The following is a 21,977-nucleotide window of genomic DNA, read 5'->3' on the forward strand; positions in this document are numbered from 1 at the left end:
GATGAAAGTCTCATGCTGTTCAAAGGACAACCATCTTTTAAGCAATTTATTGCAACCAAGCAAAGTAGATTCGGAATAAAGACATTTGTACTACATGACCGTCACAGTGGGTATATTTTGGATTTTATTGTATATACAGGTACAACAACAGAAATTTGGTTCCACAATTTAGGGAAAAGTGACGATGCAGTGGCAACTCTTATGGGACCGTATTTGGAACAGAATCATATTCTATATGTTGATAATTGGTGCCCCAGCCCGGACCTGTTCCTCTGTCTTCAAAACGATGGAACAGCCGCATGTGGCACTGTTCGTAAGAATAGATGCAACATGCCAAAACTGCAGAAGAAATTAAAATGAGGAGAAACTGAGTTTAAGTTCACTGACAAGATCCTTGCTATCAAATGGTGCGACAAGAGAGAGGTGTGCATGTTGACCACAAGTCGCACAACACAAATGGTTGAAACAGAGAAGACTGACAGAAATACTGGCAAAAAAATAAAGAAACCACAATGTATTTTAGATTACAATTTGAGTATGGGTGCAGTTGACCATTGTGACATTTAACTGAACTCAGTGGGATCAGTGCGAAGACTGTGAAATGGTACAAGAAATATTTTTTTCAAATTCTGAATTTATGCATTCTAAATGCTAATGCTCTGCACTGGTCGGTAACAGGGCGAAAAATGGCACTAGCAGAGTTTCACCTCTCTCTCGTGAGGGAGATTGTAAAAAAATATGCTACAGAACGGAAAAATGCTGGTAGGGGAAGGTGCTGTAATGAGAAGAATCCTCTGTGATTCATGGGGAGACATGAGCATTACTAATCATTGGGAATTAAATCTGAGAAAATTTATTGACACTTCTGTATGAATTAGTAAAAAAGGCAAAAAAAAAAAAAGTAAAAAAAAAAATCTATATTTAACTTTGCCAGTGCCGGTCCAAAGCTCGTATTGAAAAGAACTTTGGGAAATAGATGCAACAGGTGTAAAATTATTCAAACAGTGCATGACTTCTTCGTATGTAGCAGTTTGCTGGCAAATGAATGTACTTGGTGATTGAGATCACGCAATATCTGTACTGTGGTAAATGTAATAACGCCGAGTACATTGCACCAGTATAGCAAAACCCATATATTAATCTGTGTACGATACATTTAAATTATTAACACATAACATACTTAGTAGTACAAATATAAATTACATTCCACCTACTTGTATAAAATCTGTTTCCCATATCTGATTTCAAACGCCTTTGATCAACAAGGAATAACATGCCAAAGTTAAAAAACTCTGTTCTCAGTGCAATTTTTCTTGCTTCTTTGCTGCTGTTGTTCACCAACATTAGAAATAAAAACTCACTTTTCTGGGGAGGGTGGTGGGCTTAAAATTGTTCGAATAAGACTGGTTTTGAAGCATTAATAGAAAACGATATTTGTAAAAGAAGTATCGAATATACTCTGCTTTCATCTTTTCATAAAAATCGACATCTTTTCAACTAATTTGTAGATTATTGGAAAATAAGAGAGGAATAAAAATTTTTATTCCGCATCTTTGTGCTATCAGTCTATTGCACTCTAAATTTCATTTTCATTGTGTGTTCACTCTACTAGATATGCGAATCCAAAGGTTACATTGTTTACAGGCCTGATTTTTGCACCCAACTTTCATTCCAATTAAACTGCTTGGAATGTTTTACAGAACATAGTTTTTTAGCAAAATCAGATCGAATATACCGCATTTTTACTTCTTACAAAATCTTCAATTTTGTGCTTACTTTATTCAGTACTGGAAAGTGCTACTCAAATGAAACTTTATATTTGAGAACCTTGTGATGTTAGGTTAGTACATGCCAAGTTTCACATTTGTCATAACATTAATCCAGGAGATGCAAGAAGCCAAACTTTGAAATTTTTTCAGGCACGTATTTTTTTGGCCGATTTTACCTACAATTTTCTGGCTCAATATGGCTCGTAAAATTCTTTTCATTGTTGTTCTTAAGAGAGTGCATAAAGTTGTACATGATGGCCATATTTCATTTCTTTACAAGAACTATTGCTTGAGATATTACAGCTCAAAGTTGCAAAAAATTCACATTGGCTCTGCACAAGTCATAATCAGTCCACAACTATTCAGCACAGATCAGGCCGCTCCAGTCACGGCAGTGGCTCCGAGGGACAGGCACTTAGCGCAGGTAGCCGGATTATGCTGCAGGCCGCGGTGCCTCAGCGCAGCAAGCAGATGGTGCTCGTCCAGCAGTCAAAGGGTCAAAGGTCACTTTTTTGTTTTTATTGAATAACGCAAAAACTCGGATTCCGTTAAAAATGCTTCCCAGTAAAAAATTAAATGACATCAAATTTACTTCAAAAAAGAGCCTTCTCATTTTTTCTCTACAACTAATAATCTGTGGATTGCAGAGGGCAGAAAAATCACAAATTATTAAAAAATTATTGTTTTAATGGTATAAAACTGGTTTAGGGCCCACTAAGAAATAACATAAAATCTACATTATTAGTTATAAATTTGGGTAACAGAACAATTTCCCGAACATTGGACCACAGCTATCATCCACCCACTACACAAAAAGGGAGATAAGAGCAACCCAGATAACTACAGAGGAATCTCTCTCCTAGATTGCACATATAAAATTCTATCCAAGATCCTATATGAAAGAATCAAGGAGCAATTAGAACAGGAGTTAGGGGAATATCAGGGAGGTTTCAGACCATGGAGAAGCTGTGCAGAGTAGATAATTAGTTTAAAATTGATTATAGCATACTACAAGAAACGGAACAAACCTCTGGCAATAACATTTGTAGATTTTAAGAAGGCATATGACTGTCTCCACAGACCTTCAGTATTAAAAATTTTAAGAAATCTAGGACTCCATCCAAAATTAATTAAAATAATACAACTCACTCTAACCAACACCAAATCAAAAGTGAAGTTTAGAGGAGAAATTTCGGAACCATTCCTCATAAAAACAGGCTTAAGACAAGGTGACTGCCTATCACCATTACTTTTCAACTGTGCACTGGAATACATAATGAGAGAATGGTACAAGGACAATCCAAAGAGGATAAGAATTGGAAGTGCAAAAGATGATATTAGCTTAAACTGCTTGGGATTCGCTGATGATCTTGCTCTCCTAGCCAACACCGTTCAAGAAGCCAGGCAACAAGTGAAATCACTACAAGAAATAGCAGAGAAAGTAGGCCTTAGAACATCATTTGAAAAAAACGGAGATTATGCTAACTGATCCACCACTTGCAAACAAAATTACAATAGGAGAACAGGAAATCAAAATTGTTGATAAATTTAAGTATTTAGGCGAAATAATAACATACAATCTAAATGAGAAGCCATCATGGCAAAATAGAATAAAAAAACTGAACTATGCAAATTACATTACCAAAACTACATACAACAAAAAAAGCCTATCTATAGATGCAAAATTAAAACACTATAAAACAGTTACACAACCAGAAATAACGTATGCAGCTGAAACTATCTTCAAAACAACTAATACAGCAGAAATTGACAGAATACTAAAAATAGAAAGAAGAATAATTAGGACATGTATAAATAAACAGTATAAAATAAATAGACATTGGAGAATAGCATCAAATGAAACAGTATATAAGAAAATAGAACCAGTCATGAGCACAATCAGGAAGAAACGCATCTCATTCTTTGGACATCTGATGAGAACTCCAGAAAACAGAATTAGTAAAAAAATAATACAAAAATTGTGGAATAGCAAGAGCGACATTAAATGGATCACAGAAATTAAGGACGATATAAAAGAACTTCAAATTACAGTAGATGACCTAAAAAACAAGACGAGAAAACCAGAATACTGCAAGACCCGCAAACCAGACTACAAATGAAAATCAATAAAAGGAGTACAGGAAGAGTTGTCTCAGATGAAGAAAGAAAGAAAATATCTGAAAGAATGAAGAAATATTGGGCAGACAGAAGAGCAAAACACCTTTCATATAAGAATAGCCTCTAATAATTATATTACCTAAATATATTAAGTTATTTTCGAACCAAATTGTATCCATTTGTAACAACTTGTTTAGAACTTTGTATTTTTGACTACAGTGGTCCAATGAAGGCCATAAAATAAATAATAAAATAAATAATAATAATAAAGTTATAAATCAAACAGTGGAAAATCCAGGATAGAATGTGACAATATTATGAAAAGGAAAGTTGCCACACACAATATAACGCAGGTGCTGATCCGCATATAGGCACAACTAAAAGACTGTCACAAATATAGCTTTCAGCCAGTAAGGCCTTCATCAAAAATGACGACACACACACGCACGCATGACTGCCATCTCAGGCAACTGGCGGTGTGTTTTTTTCTGACGAAGGCATTACTAGAATGAGATTTTCACTCTGCAGTGGAGTGTGCGCTGATATGAATTTTCCTTGGTCCGGCACACAGTTTTAATCTGCCAGGAAGTTTCAAAGGCATTACTGGCCGAAAGCTTTATTTGTGAAAGTCTTTTTGTTGTGCCTATCTGTGACTTAGCTTCTCTGCTACTTGATGAGTGGCAACTTTCCGTTTCATAATATTGTTAGTAATTATAAAATAACATCTTATCTCAAATGGGTAGATTTCCAAAATCAAAAGTTGCATCATCATTGTCATCATCTTGCAGATTGAGTAATGGTGCACCATTCATACACATCCTGTGGTACATGCTATGGAACATTTAATACCAATTTTTCAGTATCAGCATTGCCCCCACATCCAGTAGAACATCTGCAAAAGTTATTGTTGAGTATAGCTTTGGGTGCTACTGGGTCTTCTATTGTCATGGGTAGAGCAATCCATCCTCCCCTCAGCTCCATCCCCACTCGGTTTGTGGCGGGGGTTATTGAGCCATTGTTGTATCTATACACCTGCAAGTAACAAGAAATGGTTTTTAAAAAGCATTTGTATAAAACAGAAAATTAATACACCTGTAAATAAACTCTAAAAGAGTGCTTCTGTGGGGGTCCAGTGGTTGACAGTAGTGAGGTGAGATCTGGATTTGGTTTTGTTGATGCTTTTAAGAATGGAGCATACAGGAGTTAATTCAGATCTCACTGATGTTCAGGCACTTGGTGAATTTCCAGAAAAATTTTCTCGCCAGGCTGTACAACCTTCTCTGCCGGTGTCGAGGAGTTAGTGAAGTTGTCAGAATTGTCTTCCTTTGTGTAGGAACTTTACTGAACTGCTTAACCATTCCTCCTTTGCTTTCATCCTCAGGTGCTGAGCCTACAAAGAACTCTTTAAAGCAGTCCTCGTGATATCTTGCATGTTCAATGTGTATATCCCCAACAGAGAGATACATCTTCAGATGATGTCTCCCCATTCATCCTTCCTCTCTTCTGCACAAACTGTAATTACATGATTGTAATTGAAGGATCAAACACTTTGAAACTTTTGCAAACATATTTGGATTTTTTTCTTCTGTTTATCAAAAATTCATCAGCAATAGCTTCTGCACAAATCAGACAGCTAGTTTTAAAATCAAATTTCCATTCAGATGATTTGCAAATGTTTGATGCCAGCTGATGTTGAAGGCCATTCCTCTGAAACAGCCTCTCTTAGAAATCTTTTAATTGACTTAGCTCTAGTGCACGCTTTTCTGTAAGATGCATGAACAACACAGCATCTTCTGTTTCTGACACTATCAGCTATCCCATCTTTTCTCAAATAACTGCCGTTTATCAAGCCACGTATTCCTTTCTCACTAGCATTGCATAGGTCACTGACAATACCATTCTCACAGATTAAACATGTCTCAGCCCTTGTTTATAGGAACTCTCTTAATCGCAGCAAATAAGTTCTCACTTAATAAACTGAAAGTCTCTCCACTATTTAAACATGGGCACAGTGAAGTTGGTAAACAGTTTTTGATGTTGCTGAGTAACAGTCATACTATAATTTTTAAATGAACACTCTGCCATTTCACTGATTTGTCGTTTATTTGATTACGACCCAGGTTTCAGCCTTTTATGCCATTTTCAAGTGACTGAGTGACTCAGTCACTTGAATTGAAAATGGCGTAAAAGGCCAAAACCTGGGTTGTAATTAAATAAACGACAATACATTCAAATGGCAGTGTGCTCATTTTAAAAACAGTGAAGTTATTTTGTGTATTGACATGTGAGAATTGAACAGAGAATGCTGTGGAGGGTACAGTCAATTATTTTACATGTAAAGTGAAGAGCGAGCATTTCTTATGCTGCGGAACTGACCTTTCCCCAAGGAAACAACAACATTCTTATAGAATGATTAACAATCGATTACCCTACAAGCAGCGCTAGGTGGTGTGTGGAGTTTTATGTGGATTCTCTTTGTATGTGTAGTTTTATTAACTAATATCTGTATTCTGTTTGGTGTTAACACATTTTGTGGAAAATAAATGCATCCCAGAAATGTCTGCACACAATGTATTTTTTAGAAAATAATCACTCGCAAGGTGTGTTTGTGCACTGTGTCACCAGTGACTTACAAGATGTGCTGGAGCTGGGTTGGTACAGTTGTGAAACAGCATGTAATTGTTTCTTATGACTTAGTGGTGTAGAGAGAGTGGGAACACACTTGAATTTTCCCCTCCTTTTCGCCCTTTTATGGTCTTCATTGACAAGACTGTAGTGAAAAAATGCTTGTTTGTGAAAATTTCAATATTCTTTGTTTATCAGTACACAGTTACAGTAGAACAGCTTTCATTGTGAAATAAAGCGATGATTTACAGTAAAATTCTTGAATTTCAGCACTACTATTAAAGATGAAAGACATTAAATTGAGGTAGCGTTATTTTGAGGGACTTTTTAATAAAATGGTTTTCATTTTGTCAAAAACTTTAGGTGGGTACTTTTTTGCTGTAAGATGTGTCGAACATGAACTTTTAATGGTGACTGAAAGTTTTTTGTATTAGCTATTTTTCAGCTATCTCTAATTTTGGATTGTTCTTAGTTGTACATAGTTATTTGTTGAGTTTTTAAAAAAATGTATTTTCATACTTTTTTTTCTAGTGTTGAAAATGATCTCATCATTGCCCTGCCAAAAACTTATGTAACAAAGCCACAACTTCTGAAAAAAACAAATATGTTATACCATGACATGCTGGTGGCTAAAAATTCTGGTACTGAAAATAAATCTGAAATTGTATCAGTGGACATTATGGAAGGGTCTGATGTTGAGAAGAAACAACTTCTTATAGAAGACGTTGGAATCAAAAAGGAATTGGAGAGCAGTGGAGTTGATGCAGGTGTCACCGATATTAACAGTGACAACAGGCAAAAAAGCAGAAAGAGGAAAATTTCAGAGACAGAACAGCAGTGCAGTCTCCTTGACAGTCATGGAAGTAAAAGCATAGCAACACCGAGTAAGCCAAAGGAAGCCACTACTAAGAAAAACAATGAGACTTCTCCTCCCAAAAGAAAATTACAGGTGCCTCACAGCAGTTTTAAGGAGGAAACTGATAGTGAATGTGTCCATCCCGATGAATCTCATCTTCAAGACTCAGTCAGTGGTTGTCCAGAGTTTCCACTGTCCCCAAAGAAGAAATTAAAAGATTCCTCTTTTCACACAGATTGTACTGGAACTGAAGTCAAACCCTTGGGCTCAGGCACTACATTTATTTGGAATGCTGATCCATCCATGTTACCAGCTGTAAGAGTTGTTCAGGCACAGAATGAGAGTTCCAGTGATGAGGGTGATGACCAAGAAGTGAGTAACGCTACTTCAAGTCTGTAGAATTGTGCTTTATGTAATGCTTTCTTGATGAACCACAATTGCTTATTTACAAATTCCTTATTTTCTTAACAATATGTATAGGATATATGGTGAGCCAAATGCATGTAGATTTAATTCAGCCAAGTTAGTACATTATATACATTAGCAGAAAATGTGGAATGAGTTACTTGCACTGTAGCCACTTCATTCATTATTCCAGGGATTGCAGCAGCGTCTGTTCTAAGTTCAGACATGCTTTTAACCTGAAATCAACATCAGAAAAAATAAGATGGCAGAAATTTACAAATTAGGTTTTATTGTTAAATAATATTAATTATAATACAAGCAGAAAAGATATGTGGAAGATAAGAAGCACATTATTTTAGCTGTAAAACTGAAATTAGTGATGCCTCTTAATTTTGCATAATTTTACATATTATATCTACACATCTTTTGAGCTGAATAGAAAGCTGGAATCAACTAACAGCGCCAATTGCATTTCCGTTCTTGATCATTATGACTGGTTTTTCACTGCCAAGACTAATTTCCAGTGATTATGAGTCTGTTGTTTGCTCCCGTGATAGACTCATAACCACTTGAAATGGCCTTTGTGTCTGAAACCATACATGGTGATCGAAAATAAAAGTGCAACTGTTGCCATTATTTGATTCCAAGTAATTACTACATTTACAGAACCTGCAGCATCATGTTGCACATGCTGGACAAGAAAAATGAGTAGATGGTTTTACCTTCTAATTAATCATATCGTATCATATCATAGAGTTATCGAATATTCTAAATATCTCATTACCATTGGTCCACTGTAATATTTTGCTGTTCAGGTTAGTAGTAAAAAGCGGAAAAAATTGTCAGCAGCTGAACGACGTGAGCTAGCTCGTCAGGAAGAGGAGAAACTACGAGAAGCAGAAAGACGTCTTGCTGATTCGCAACTTGTACCACAGTCTGCAGATGACTTTGACCGTCTTGTTCTAGCTTCACCCAACAGCTCCATGTGCTGGATCAAATACATGGCATTCCATTTACAGGTAATACATGGTTTGTATACATCCAGTCATTATACACACATATTACTGCTGGTGGTCTGGTTTTCGGTTATAGTCTTCCTGTAATATCCTCTGTAAGTCCATTCCTTTTTCCTTCATTTTAGCCGAGTTGATAAACCAGTCAGTCAGTAGTTAGTTACTTGTCCCAGACAACACATTCATGATAAACATATTGATCTGGAATGTAGAAGTGCAGCAAATGTTGAAGTTGCTCTACAGATTTGTAATTGACTGCGTATTTATATTTTTCAGAATTATGGAACTGTTTAACGATAAACAGCATTACTCAGTGTTTGAAAATGCCTTTGCTCTCTGCCAAGCATTTTATTTCTGTGGCTCAATGGCTTAATGGGCAATTGCTAAATCAAAGGCCGGGGATTTTATCCCTAATAGGTCATAGAATTTTTTATCGCTTTTATGGGTTGTGGGAGTGATTTTTTAAAGTGGAGAATGCCAAGGTGTTGCATGGTTTGGAAACAAATTAAATTCTAAATCCCATACAACTTGGTGCACAAGTTGGTTTAAAGGTCAGAGGAAATCAAGGACGTAGCACCTACATTAGGACCATACTGAGTTAAACAGTGTGGTGTTCAAACAACCTTTGAGTTGATATGAGCTTTTCATTTACTGACTGAGTCTTACAGTTGTGCATTTCATCCTTTTTTGTGCCATCGATAGAGTACATTGAAGATCACTTCTTCCTTCTAATAATTTATTCATAACAGTCATTTTTGCTTATATAATGAGCTACCACACAATATTGTACCATGTAATACCAAAGAATTAAAAAATGCAAAAGTCTTAAATTACTGATTTCAATGTCTCTGTAGTTGCTAATTATTCTTACAGCAAATGAACTAAAATGTTTTAGCAGGTGTACTGTATGTTTTCCACATTAGGTATTCATCAATATGCACTCCAAAAACTTTGAACTTTTTCATTATTCCTTGTTGCTCCAGTACATTAACAGAAGTGTGGTGGTATTGATTGTGCAAAACTGGATGAGATTTGCTAAGCTAACCCATTTTTGCAAAACTGAACAACTTAAACAAAATGTTGATGCTTTGTTACTTACCTTGACATCAGTGTTGTTATATACAAAAAGGACTAATTTTGTTGCCTATTTCAAATAAAATACTAGAACAAGGACAGTAGTGGATCCATAGCAGAGCACTGTGAAATCTCCATTATAACTTCTCCCTGTTAATGTCCTGTGGTATTCCCCTTAACTATTTGAAGTGAATTTTGTTACTTTGGGTATCCTGTTTTTTGAATAGCAATTGAACCTTGCATGTGCTAAACTACATATTCCATGGAAGTGAATAAAATGATAAGATTACCAGAATCAAGTGATTTTGGTAAGTCACATATAATTCTAACTGGCAATACTTTCTCATTTAAAAACGTTATAATGTGCTCACTGAATGTGCTAGTTGTCTTGGTAGAGCAATTGCTTTGAAATTAAAATTGAAATTTTCTATTTATTTCTTCACTGCAGTCATCGGTGGCAACCCTTGATTGAGATACTCACAAAAAAGTTTGTATTATGATGTGAGGTGAGATTAACTGGTGAAATCTGTGGAGTCATACTCCCTCTTTTTGTATCTAGTACTCCATACACCACCCTTGGTACACAACTCATCATCAAACAAAATTAATGTAGATTGTGCATAGAAATAGAACACATTTAGAAATAACACAGAATTCTCTCAGTGTGTTTGCAGAAGGATGGTAGTTAAAATCCCTATCCAGTCATCCAGTTTCATGTAATTTTTTTTCCCCGAAATTGCTTAATGCAAACACTGGCATGGCCTCTTTGAAAAGGACAAAACCAAGGTTCCTCCCCATCCTTCCCAAATCTACATCTACATCTACACTCTGGAAACTACCGTGAAGTGCATGGCAGAGGGTAGATCCCATTGTACCTGTTATTAGGGTTTCTTCTCATTCCATTCATGTGTGGAGTGTGGGAAGAATGATTGTTTAAATGCCTCTGTGCATACTGTAATTATTCTAATCTTACCCTCATGATTCTTATGTGAGCAGCTTGTAGGTGGTTGTAGTGTGTTCCTAGAGTCACCATGTGAAGTTGGTTCTTGAAACTTTGGTAATAGAATTTCTCAGGATAGTTTATGCCTTCTTCAAGAGTCTGCCACTTCAGTTCCTTCCGTATATCTGTGACACTCTCCCATGGATTCAACAAATCTGTGACCATTCTTGCTGCCCTTCTCTGTATACATTCAATATCCCCTGCTAGTCCTATTTGGTATGGGTTGCACACACTTGAGCAGTATTCCAGGATGGGTCGCATGAGTGATTTGTAAACAATCTTCTGTGTAGACTGATTGCACTTCCCCGGTGTTCTACCAATAAACCAATATCTACCACCTGCTTGACCCATGACTGAACCTATGTTGTCATTCTATTTCATATCCCTACGAAGTGTTCCATGCAGGTATTTGTATGAGTTGTCTGATTCCAACAGTGACTCAGTGAATATTATAGTCTTAGGATACAATTTTTTTTTAAGTGCATAGTTTTACATTTCTCAACACTGAGAGCAAGTTGCCAATCTTTGCACCATTTTGAAGTCTTGTCAAGATCTTACTGAACATTTATGCAGCTTCTTTCAGATGGTCTTCATTGCAGATAACTGCATCATCTGCAAAAAGCCTGACATTACTATTAATATTCTCCGCAAGGTCATTAATATAAAACATGAACCTCAAGGCTCCCAACACACTTCCCAGTGGTACACCCAAAGTTACTTCTACATTTGACAGTGACTCTCTATCCAAGAAAACATGCTGTGTTCTCCATACTAAAAAATCCTCAATCCAGTCACAGATTTCTCTTGATACCTCATGTGGTCATACTTTTGATAATAAGTGTAAGTGTGGTATCAGTCAAACGTTTTTCAGAATTTAAGAAATACTGCACCTACCCGATTCCCTTGATACAAAGCTTTCAGTATGTCATGTGAGAATAGTGCAACTTCGGTTTTACATGATCCATGTTTTTGGAATCCATGCTGGTTGGCATTGAGGAAGTCATTCCGTTCGAAATATCTCAGAATATATTCTAAGATTTTACAACAAATTGATGACAAGGTTACTGGATGGTAGTTTTGTGGGTCACTCCTACTACCCTTCTTGTAGACGGGTGACCTGTGCTTTCCTCCAATTATTGGGCATAATTTTTTGTTTTAGGGATCTATGATAGACTATAGTTAAATTAGGGACTAACTCAGCTGCAAATTCAGTATAGAATCTGACAGGAATTCCATCAGGCCCAGGAGCTTTTTTCAGTTTTAACGATTTTAGCTGTTTCTCAACACCACTGGCACTAATACTTATTTCAGTCTTCTTTTCTATGGCATGAAGATGAAAGTGGGGTAATTCTCCTTGGTTTTCCTTTGTAAAGCAACATTTTAAAATGGAGCATTTCAGCTTTTGCTTTTCTGCCCTCTATTTCGGTTCCTTTCCCCTTTGCTAGGAACTGGACACTAACTTTGATGATGTCACCATAAGTTTTTACATATGACCAGAATTATTTTAATTTTGTGAAAGATTATTTGAAAATATTCTGCTGTGGCAATCATTGAAGGATTCACACATCTCTTGTGACAGTGGAACACATTTCATTCTGCTTCTCTTTATCTATAGCCCTGCGCTTTGTTTTACACCTATTGTGCAGTAATCTCTGTTTCGTGGTAGATTTTAATTTCTTGTCTATTGCAACACCACCTCCATTTCCCATTTGCGTATCCTTTCAATATACACTTAAATTTCCCCCAAAAATGTCACTGCTATCAATTTCAGATTTCAACCAGCTCTCTGTACCTAGTATTATGGTCTCACCTATGGGAGGCATTTCTTTTGACCTTAACACTGACACTTCTGGGTTTCATACAACTGTTGTTATCTGGATTGAATGGAGAATTGCCTAATCTAAAAAGCCCTTTAGTGCATCCCACACACAGTCAGTTTACCTGTGATGATCTGTGGTGATTAGAGGGAGCCTTCAGTTCTCAACCCAATGGCACTAGTCGAGGGAGTTGAAACTTAGCTTGTCACAGAATGTTCGAAGTCTCAAGGTCAGTCCTTCCACTCAAATTGGAACAAAAGGGCCACGATCAGTTCTGTGGGCAATGCTGCAAATTGTTAGTGTCATTGAAATCAGAGTATCAACTCTGTCTCTGGTGACCTCATCATTAATAAGATGTTGTGTTGAACTGTTATCTTCCTTACTTTTTCTTGACAGTGCACCCCTCAATGATATGCATATGTGATTTTTGATTACATTTATACAATACAGTATTGAGTTGTGTATTGAGAGTACAAAGGCAGTTACATGCACAGAGAGTGGCCAGAATCTGAGGTCCACCAATTTCACTGAACTTCAACATACTAGTCAGAGGGCACTTGAAAGTAATTCCTGTGAGAGAGGAAAGAGAGAAAAAAATCATCGAATCAGATGATCCAGCATCTGCTTTGGACAAGGTGGAATTAATGCAACATTCAATAATAAGAAAATTTTGTTAATATGTATCTGTCCCACAACCTAGTAGTTTCAATGAAGTTGAATAATAAATGATTCCAATCAATTGCAGATAATTTGAGAAGGAAAATCCTTGCTAACTGGCATGGTGGCCAAGTGATACAAGGCCTGAATTCAGATGACTGTGAACTCTTTAGTTTGAATCCCTTTCTGAAAATTTCTGCACCTTGGCAGGAGAATGAAAGCAGTCTCAAAAGCTATGTCTAGGGTTATTCAAAAAGATGTATCAGATTAAATTAATTTTTATGTAGTGGAATATGTGTTGGATGTGAATATCTATGGAAACAGCAACTTGTAAAGTTTGCTAACAAAGCCATAAATGTTTATGGTGTCACCCTCCTGCTGCATGGGAAACACTGATTAATAGTCAGACTCATCCCACATATGGAACATCATTGCTACAGCTGTACTTGTTTCTGTAGTTGAGAAGGGGATTGATTAAAAAATGTTTTGGACATCAAGGTGTCCTTGGGTCAGAGTTCATTTCTGTTGAAAAATGAAGTCTTGTGAGACTTCAATAGATTGAGGAAAAAACCATTGTTCCAGTATATTCAGATATATTCTTCTGATGACAATTCCCTCCACAAAAACCAGTTGCCCATAAACTTTGTTTTGTGATAGGCACGAAACATATTTAGCACTGCCGAGTCTCTCATATTGCAACATTTCATCGGGATTTGCAGATTCCAAATGTGAACATCATATCTATTCGCCTCTCCACTTGGATGGTGTTCCTTTGTTCCTAGAAATTAAGTGTGAGAGAAACATTTCTTACAGTATTGCCACAAAAATCAATAGACTTTTCTGTCTTATTCAGTAATAACCTGCATAAGTTGTCAGCAGTAGGGCCTGTATGGCAAAAAGTGTCTCAATACTTGCCATACTGTTGGTTGAGGGATTTTTAGTTCTTTACAAGCTCTATTTGTTTGACTTACTTGGACTATGCTCAAAACTTTCTTCAATGCATCTTATGTTCTCATTCAACATGTGGTTGGCCCATACTGTGTTCTTTGCAGAGACTTCCAGTTTGTTGAAATTGCTTAAAACAATGGCTTATACTTATCCTAGTTGATGGTTAATTGCTGAATTGGAGACGTAATGTATGTCTTCAATTTTTTGAAAATGCTGTTGTAGTGACCTAAACTGTTTCCGAGGAGGTACTTTCAAATGTTCTCTGACTAATATGCTACAACTTACTAAAATCAATGGTCCAGCCTCTCGTTATATGTTTACATGCTGTAAGGGACGATCACAAAGTTTCTGTTTGAGGGTGTTGTTACAGTGTTGTAGCATAACTCCGAAGCAGGTATATAAGCACTGGTGTGTAGGCAAGGGATTAGTATTTCATTCATATCTTTCTGACATGCATGTGGTAAATGTGGCAATGTGAACTATGGCAGTGTTATTACCAAATGTGTTCAGACAGGACCAATGTGCTGTTGTTATTTTCTTGGCATCTGAAGAGAAAACACTGGTAGACATCCATCAGAGAATGAAGGATGTGTGTGGGGCAGCATGTCCCTTAAAAACAATTGTTGTGGAAAGGTGTGCCAAGGGGTGCTGCTGCTTCGTGATAATGCATGTCCCCATATTGTAAATGGTGTAAGACAGAAGTTACGCCAACTCAACTGGGAGACATTTGAGCACCAACACTGCAGTCCTAATCTCTCCCAATGTGATTATCATGCTTTCAGTCCCTTGAAAAACGCTTTGAAGGATCAACAATTCATGTCAGACAAGGATGTGCAGCAGGCAATTACAGACCTCTTCATGCAACAGGACAAATGGTTTTACCAAATAGGTTTGTTCAATGTGATGTGTTGGTGGAGTGACTATCTCAGTGCTTATAATGATTTTGCCTGGTTGGCATACCAATTCTGGACTGTATGTCCTTCAAACAGAAACTTTTTGATCACCCAATATATTATAAATTTGTACAATGTATATGTGCATAGTTTCTGTGTAATAAGCTGGACATAACCAAGGAGATTGGATTCTTAGTTTACTCAGTTGACAGATTAGTTCTTTATTATTGTGTTCATATTTGAAACATGTGAAGACATTTGGTTCACCATTGCAATCACATTTGGGATTGTTTACAACATCAACTGTGAAGAGATGAGCTGGGAAAATGTTGCAGTTGAATCTAGTTCTTGTTATGCTTGTGGTGAGACATCTGCAGATCTTGCAGTTGTTGATCCCAGGTTTTAGAGGTACTACTGGCAGGACAGTGGTACACCACTTTTCTTTGATAGTTCTAGAGTATTTCCAAGTTTCTCTCCAATGTTATCAACCTGTGTTTTTTTGCTCAAGATTCAAGATCAGACTTAGGAATTGTTATATTTCAGAGATTTTGTGTAGTTAAAGCACTGTTCGCCAAATTGTTCACCTATTTCTTAAAAACTCTTAAAAACTATTCCTGTGTAAGCTGAATCATTTAGTCACAGTTATTTATCTACATTTACTTTTCACTGTGCCATGCATGATATCTACTAAACAACTATTATTTTTACTATTCCTGTTTGGATTTTCTAGTGACTGTGGACACTCTTTGAATTGGTTATGATTAACAGTTTCGTATATTGAACCCTGGAAACTGAAAGTTGTAATATCAACTATATTAGGAAACTGATAGTGCTACTCACACACTGAGTTGCAGACAGGCACAACAAAATTACTGTTACACATTTAGCTTTCGGCCAAAGCCTTCTATAAAAAAAGAAAAAAGTGTACGCACACACACACACACACACATTCAGACAAGCGAGCACAACTCATGCACACACGACCGCTCTCTCTGGTGGCTCCGACCAAAAAATCTGTCATATTGAATGAAAGCAGAAGTCTGGAGTGCGGCGGGGAATGGGGAGTGGTACAGTGGGGTACAGGTGTTGGGACAGAAGAGCACTGTCTAGCAGTGTGTGCAGGGTATAGATGGTAGCTTGACAAGACTACCAGACACAGTATTGGGAGACTGAGGGGGCAGGGAGTTGGGACATTGTCAGGGGGAAGGGAAGGATAGAAGACCGGCACGTGCATTGGCAGAGGGCAACACACAGTGACAGTAAGGGGAAGTGAATAGGAAGGAGTTGATGGGATAGAGGGGGCAGAAACTATTGAGTGGAGGGTGTGGGGGCAGTAGGTCACTATAGGTTGAGGCCAGGATAATTTCGGGAAAGGAGAATGTATTATAAGGATAACTCCTATCTGTGCAGTTCAGAAAAGCTGGTGGTGGGGGGGAGGATCCAGATGGTCTGGGTTTGAGATATTGTGTATGTATCCTGAAAATCATAATTTCTCTTGTGATGATACTCTACTGTGGATATGGTTGTAAATGGGCAACTGGATTAATTGGAGATAATGAATTGTGCAATCAATGACATCCAGAGGGTGGTTTTTCTTCAGTTATCTGTGTAAATTTTAATATAGATTGCTGATAAGCTTTTAATCCAATCTCTTGCTGAATAGTTACAATGTTCATATCTTTCAGTTTTAAGCTGCCATGAAGTACTTTTGGCTGCATCAAAAGGAAAAGTCAGCTGACAGAAGTACTAAATTTTGAGGCAAAATTGCTGGTCAGTACTTAACTTGAGCAGATGAAATATTCAGTAGTTTTGACAAAACTAAAATTATGTGACACTGTGTTAGCTTTCAGAACTATTACTCCCTTCTTCATGGAGGAGAGAGGGATAAGTAGAGGAAGGTGAAGGTGAAAGCGGAAGGGCAGGTTGCTCCTACCTGTAGTGAAGTGGTCAGCAATTTTGTATTGTAATTATATACAGTCCTTTTATCGTATTTAATTGGTAACTCTATGGCTGCTCAAAAGGAATTCCACTAGTATATTTACAAACTATCTGTATGTGTAGCTTTATAAGCTGTGGGGATATGCTTGACATCGATGCAAATGGATCGCATTGTTCTGAGGTATGTTATTAGACATTGGAATCAACATCTGTCCAGTTTTAAATGTCTTTTTGGAGCCACTATCTTAATAAAGCAGCTATAAGCTACAATTGATTGTATCAGAGTTGTGTAGAAAGTTAAAGAGTACTGGACAGAGCTCCTCTCCAGGTGCCAGCTATTGATCTCATTATGTTAAATGACTTCTTTTGGCTTTGTTTGTAATACAGGGTTGTTCTAAATGATGGACCCATTTTCAAAAATTCATAGTATTCATGTACATATCCAAAATGAACAAGCTTTATACAAATGAAAAGAGGAAGTACACTAATGAAAAGAGGAAGTTTCAAAGTTTTTGGCGAGCGAGCTGTTATGGTTTCAGAAGCAGCCGGTTATGTAAAGTAAGCTGTTTATGTCTTGCCTGCACTGACCACTGTGAATGATCTGCGGAACTGGATCACTGCTGCCATGCACCCAGTAACAGCAGATACACTTTTACATGTGTGTGGGACAAGTTTGGCTACCACATCGATGTTTGCTGTGCAGGCAACAGTGGCCACATAGAACATTCATAATGTTTATCACATTTCTAATTATTAAATAATTATTAAAAACTAATTAATTAGAAATTATTACAAATTGTAAAATTTATTAAATTGATATCAAACATTATGAAAAAAGCTTTGGAACTTCCTCTTTTCATTAATGTAAAGCTTGTTTATTTTGAATCCGTACTTGAATAAATCCATAGATTTGAAAATGGGTCCATCATTTAAAATAAGCCTGTATATTCAGTTAAGCTGATACATGTAGACGGCATTTCAGAAACTACCTGAGAAATTAACTTTTGTCTTTATTGAGAAAGATTAACTGAGGTGATAATTCACTCTTTGATGATCCCTTGTGCACACACATTAAATTGTGGCACAATAGATAACTTTTGCATGAAAAAGTTTAGCAAACGTGTTTACACTGCCGAATTTTGAAAGCAGTTGTAATTACTTGGAACATAATGAATGTAAAAATGGGAGAACAAGAAAATAAGTTTAAGAAAGGCCAAATATGCTGCTGTGTAAGCATATTACACATATTAACTTTATTTAGGAAATGTGTGCCTTATTTCTCCATTAAAACCTACAGAAATCTTTCTATCAAAAGACTGCACTCAACACTTATCTATTTCAATCATTATCTAACATTTGTAATATTTTTACTGTCTTCTGTAAAAAAAAAAAATAAAAAAATAATAAAAAAAATAAAAAAAATAAAAAACCTGTTGTTAGTCACTCATTCAACATCATGTTCAGGATAACTAATTCTTTCATTTTTTTTCCTTTTATTCTAGGCAACAGAGATAGAGAAAGCTAGGGCAGTTGCCTTCCGTGCCCTGAAAACTATTTCGTTTCGTGAAGAGCAAGAGAAACTGAATGTGTGGGTAGCGTTGCTCAATTTAGAAAACTTATACGGCACAAAGGTGAGGAATGCTATATTGATAGACAGGCCTGGTGACAAGATTTTTATGTAAAAAGCTTATAAAGCTTGTTTCACATTTGACATCCATTTTAAAAGTTTTCACCATTCCATTTCATATAAAACAATTGCAGTGAAATCAGTTGTAAGTCTGACCAAATATCAATTTTTACTGTATAGTAGTACATTCAATTTTTCTTTTTGAAACTATCAATAAAATATTTGTTTCAAGTTGCACAATAAGAATTAATGAAAAAATTGACAAGACTTCACTCATTACAGTATTGCCTAAGTGTGTGTTCATAATTTTAGTTTCTATTTTGCACTGTTTTAAACTGAAAGCAGATGTAATGTCATAGCAGTACATAATATGTCTGAAATAGTAGCCATGGTGAAATCAACATATATGGGCCATTCCATAAAAAGTTAGGAGCTTTAATATTGATTTTATGTTTTCATAATTGGACCTTGATAGTTCAATAGTATCAAGTAGACCAATTACAGGAGTTGTCTCCAATTTGAGTAGAATTTTGCACAGATGTATCCATTAGAATAAAACTAGTCTGTGCAAAATTTGATCTCAAGGTACCAGCTAATCCAAGGTTTAAAGATCTTTTCAGTGTAAACTTTCAAAATATTGTTTGAGTTCTTCAACAGTTTTTGGTCACCTTTAATAGTTTGTAAAAGTGGAAACTAGTAGTAATGTAAGTGGCACTTGGTATAGGGACAGGTGTGTGTGTGTGTGTGTGTGTGTGTGTGTGTGTGTGTGTGTGTGTGTTCCAGCTGGAGAAAGGATTACTCTGAAAGCTAGCATGGTATCTATCTTTTTTTGTGTGTGGCTGTTGACAATTCGATGCTTGTGCTTTTCGGTGAGTCGTCTCCTTTACTCCTACTTTTGTACATTAAGGCACAGTGAGTGTCCTTGAGTAGAAGTTTTATATTAATAACATGCCACCCAACTTTTTTTAACAAATTTTTGCGTTTTTGCTGTCATGTTGCTAAAGAATATCATCTACCGTATTTACTCGAATCTAAGCCGCACTTTTTTTCCGGTTTTTGTAATCCAAAAAACCGTCTGCGGCTTAGAATCGAGTGCAAAGTAAGCGGAATTTCTGAAAAATGTTGGTAGGTGCCGCCACAACTAACTTCTGCCGTCGAAAATATATAGCACTACACAGGTATGCTTTGCAGACACAAAGATAAATACTGGCGTCAAAACCTCTGAGTCAGTAAATAAATTTAAAAAAAGTTGGAAGACGAGCTTTTTTCTCTGCCTCGAGTTTCGACCACTGCATTTTCATACATTATCCAACGAAGTAAATACAAATTTCATATTGTTCATCTTCGAATGTAGCAGCATTTCAATGTACTACGAAAATCCGACTGGCAAGACTGTTTGGGATGTTTGTCAATATTGGCTTTTGTATAGAGTGTAAATATGAACTATGTTGAATCTATTTTAAATGCCAACAGAAAAGTAAAGCTGTGAGGACGGGTCATGAGTCCTGCTTGGGTAACTCAGTTGGTAGAGCACCTGAACGCAAAAGGCAAAGATCCCGAGTTCGAGTCTCAGTGTGGCACACAGCTTCAACTTTAACGTGCCAGGAAGTTTCATATCAGCGCACACTCTGCTGCAGAGTGAAAATCTCATTCTGGGAACCTCCGAGAACAGATCCTTTTATTAAGAAAGTAAAGAAATCAAATAAGCATGACTACAGGCGAACATTTAACAAGGAAGTGTACAGTTAGCACAAGTTGTTGTGTGGGTGCAGCATAAGAATATCTGATTTTCAGCCTAGAAGTAAATTCGTGAACTAATACATCCTCCAGTGATCTTGTATACTTGTCCAAAAAATAGAAAAGCACGAAAACTCCCACTTACGCATAAATGTGAAAGGGAGAGTTGCGAAAGCTTACACATAATTTCGTTATTGCCCCAAACTGTACTTAATTATATACAAAACAACAAAATCTACAAAACAATTCTTTCTTTTGTCAGATACGTTATACATATTATAATCAGAGAGATTAGAGCCCACACAGAGGCATACCGACAATCCTTCTTTCCACGAACAATACGAGACTGGAATAGAAGGGAGAACCGATAGAGGTACTCAAAGTTCCCTCCGCCACACACCGTCAAGTGGCTTGCGGAGTATGGATGTAGATGTAGATTGTTATTGGCAGTGGCTGTAGCTGTATAAATTTGTTTATAAGTGTAACTGTTATACAGCAGATGCTATTAATTTCACATTCCCAAATGTATCTAAATCTAAAAATTATATCTAAAAACAAAGATGATGTGACTTACCAAATGAAAGTGCTGGCAGGTCGACAGACACACAAACGAACACAAACATACACACAAAATTCTAGCTTTCGCAACCAACGGTTGCCTCATCAGGAAAGAGGGAAGGAGAGGGAAAGACGAAAGGATTTGGGTTTTAAGGGAGAGGGTAAGGAGTCATTCCAATCCCGGGAGCAGAAAGACTTACCTTAGGGGGAAAAAAGGACAGGTATACACTCACACACACACACACACACACACACACACACACACACATATCCATCCACACATATACAGTGGTGTCTGTATATGTGTGGATGGATATGTGTGTGTGTGTGTGTGTGTGTGAGTGTATACCCGTCCTTTTTTCCCCCTAAGGTAAGTCTTTCTGCTCCCGGGATTGGAATGACTCCTTACCCTCTCCCTTAAAACCCAAATCCTTTCGTCTTTCCCTCTCCTTCCCTCTTTCCTGACGAGGCAACCGTTGGTTGCGAAAGCTAGAATTTTGTGTGTATGTTTGTGTGTCTATCGACGTGCCAGCGCTTTCGTTTGGTAAGTCACATCATCTTTGTTTTTAGATATATTTTATCCCACGTGGAACGTTTCCTTCTATTATATTTAAATCTAAAAATTTGTGAACACCCAGAATATATACCTGTGAGCTGCTACTGATCATAACTAGGAAATTATGAAACAAAGGAAATGCAGGATTGAAATAATTAAAAGGGATAGTAAATATATGGTAGAATAAATTTCACAAGAAACTTGCATTTCTGTTATGCACCTAATAGGCTTCAGTTGCCGATGCTGGTAAAAAAATGAGAACTGCAGAAAGAATCAATTCAGGCTATGGCAAGTCATGGCCATTCTCCTCTAAAATGTCAAAAAATCTCCAAACTAGATTCACAAGGCTACGTAAAGCACAAGATTTGTCAAGAACAAACTGAATT

General features: G+C 36.8%; 1 protein-coding gene across 1 annotated transcript in view; it reads left to right on the forward strand.

Annotated features, from left to right (window-relative positions):
- Positions 1-21,977, forward strand: part of LOC126174865 (protein RRP5 homolog) — a 180,952-nt gene that overhangs the window by 131,074 nt on the left and 27,901 nt on the right. The window contains 3 exon segments of the mRNA XM_049921266.1: positions 7,044-7,740; positions 8,589-8,792; positions 18,616-18,744. Of these exon segments, the coding sequence (XP_049777223.1) occupies positions 7,044-7,740; positions 8,589-8,792; positions 18,616-18,744 (1,030 nt within the window).

This window comes from Schistocerca cancellata, chromosome 3 (assembly GCF_023864275.1).
Source record: "Schistocerca cancellata isolate TAMUIC-IGC-003103 chromosome 3, iqSchCanc2.1, whole genome shotgun sequence".
NCBI classification, from domain to species: domain Eukaryota; kingdom Metazoa; phylum Arthropoda; class Insecta; order Orthoptera; family Acrididae; genus Schistocerca; species Schistocerca cancellata.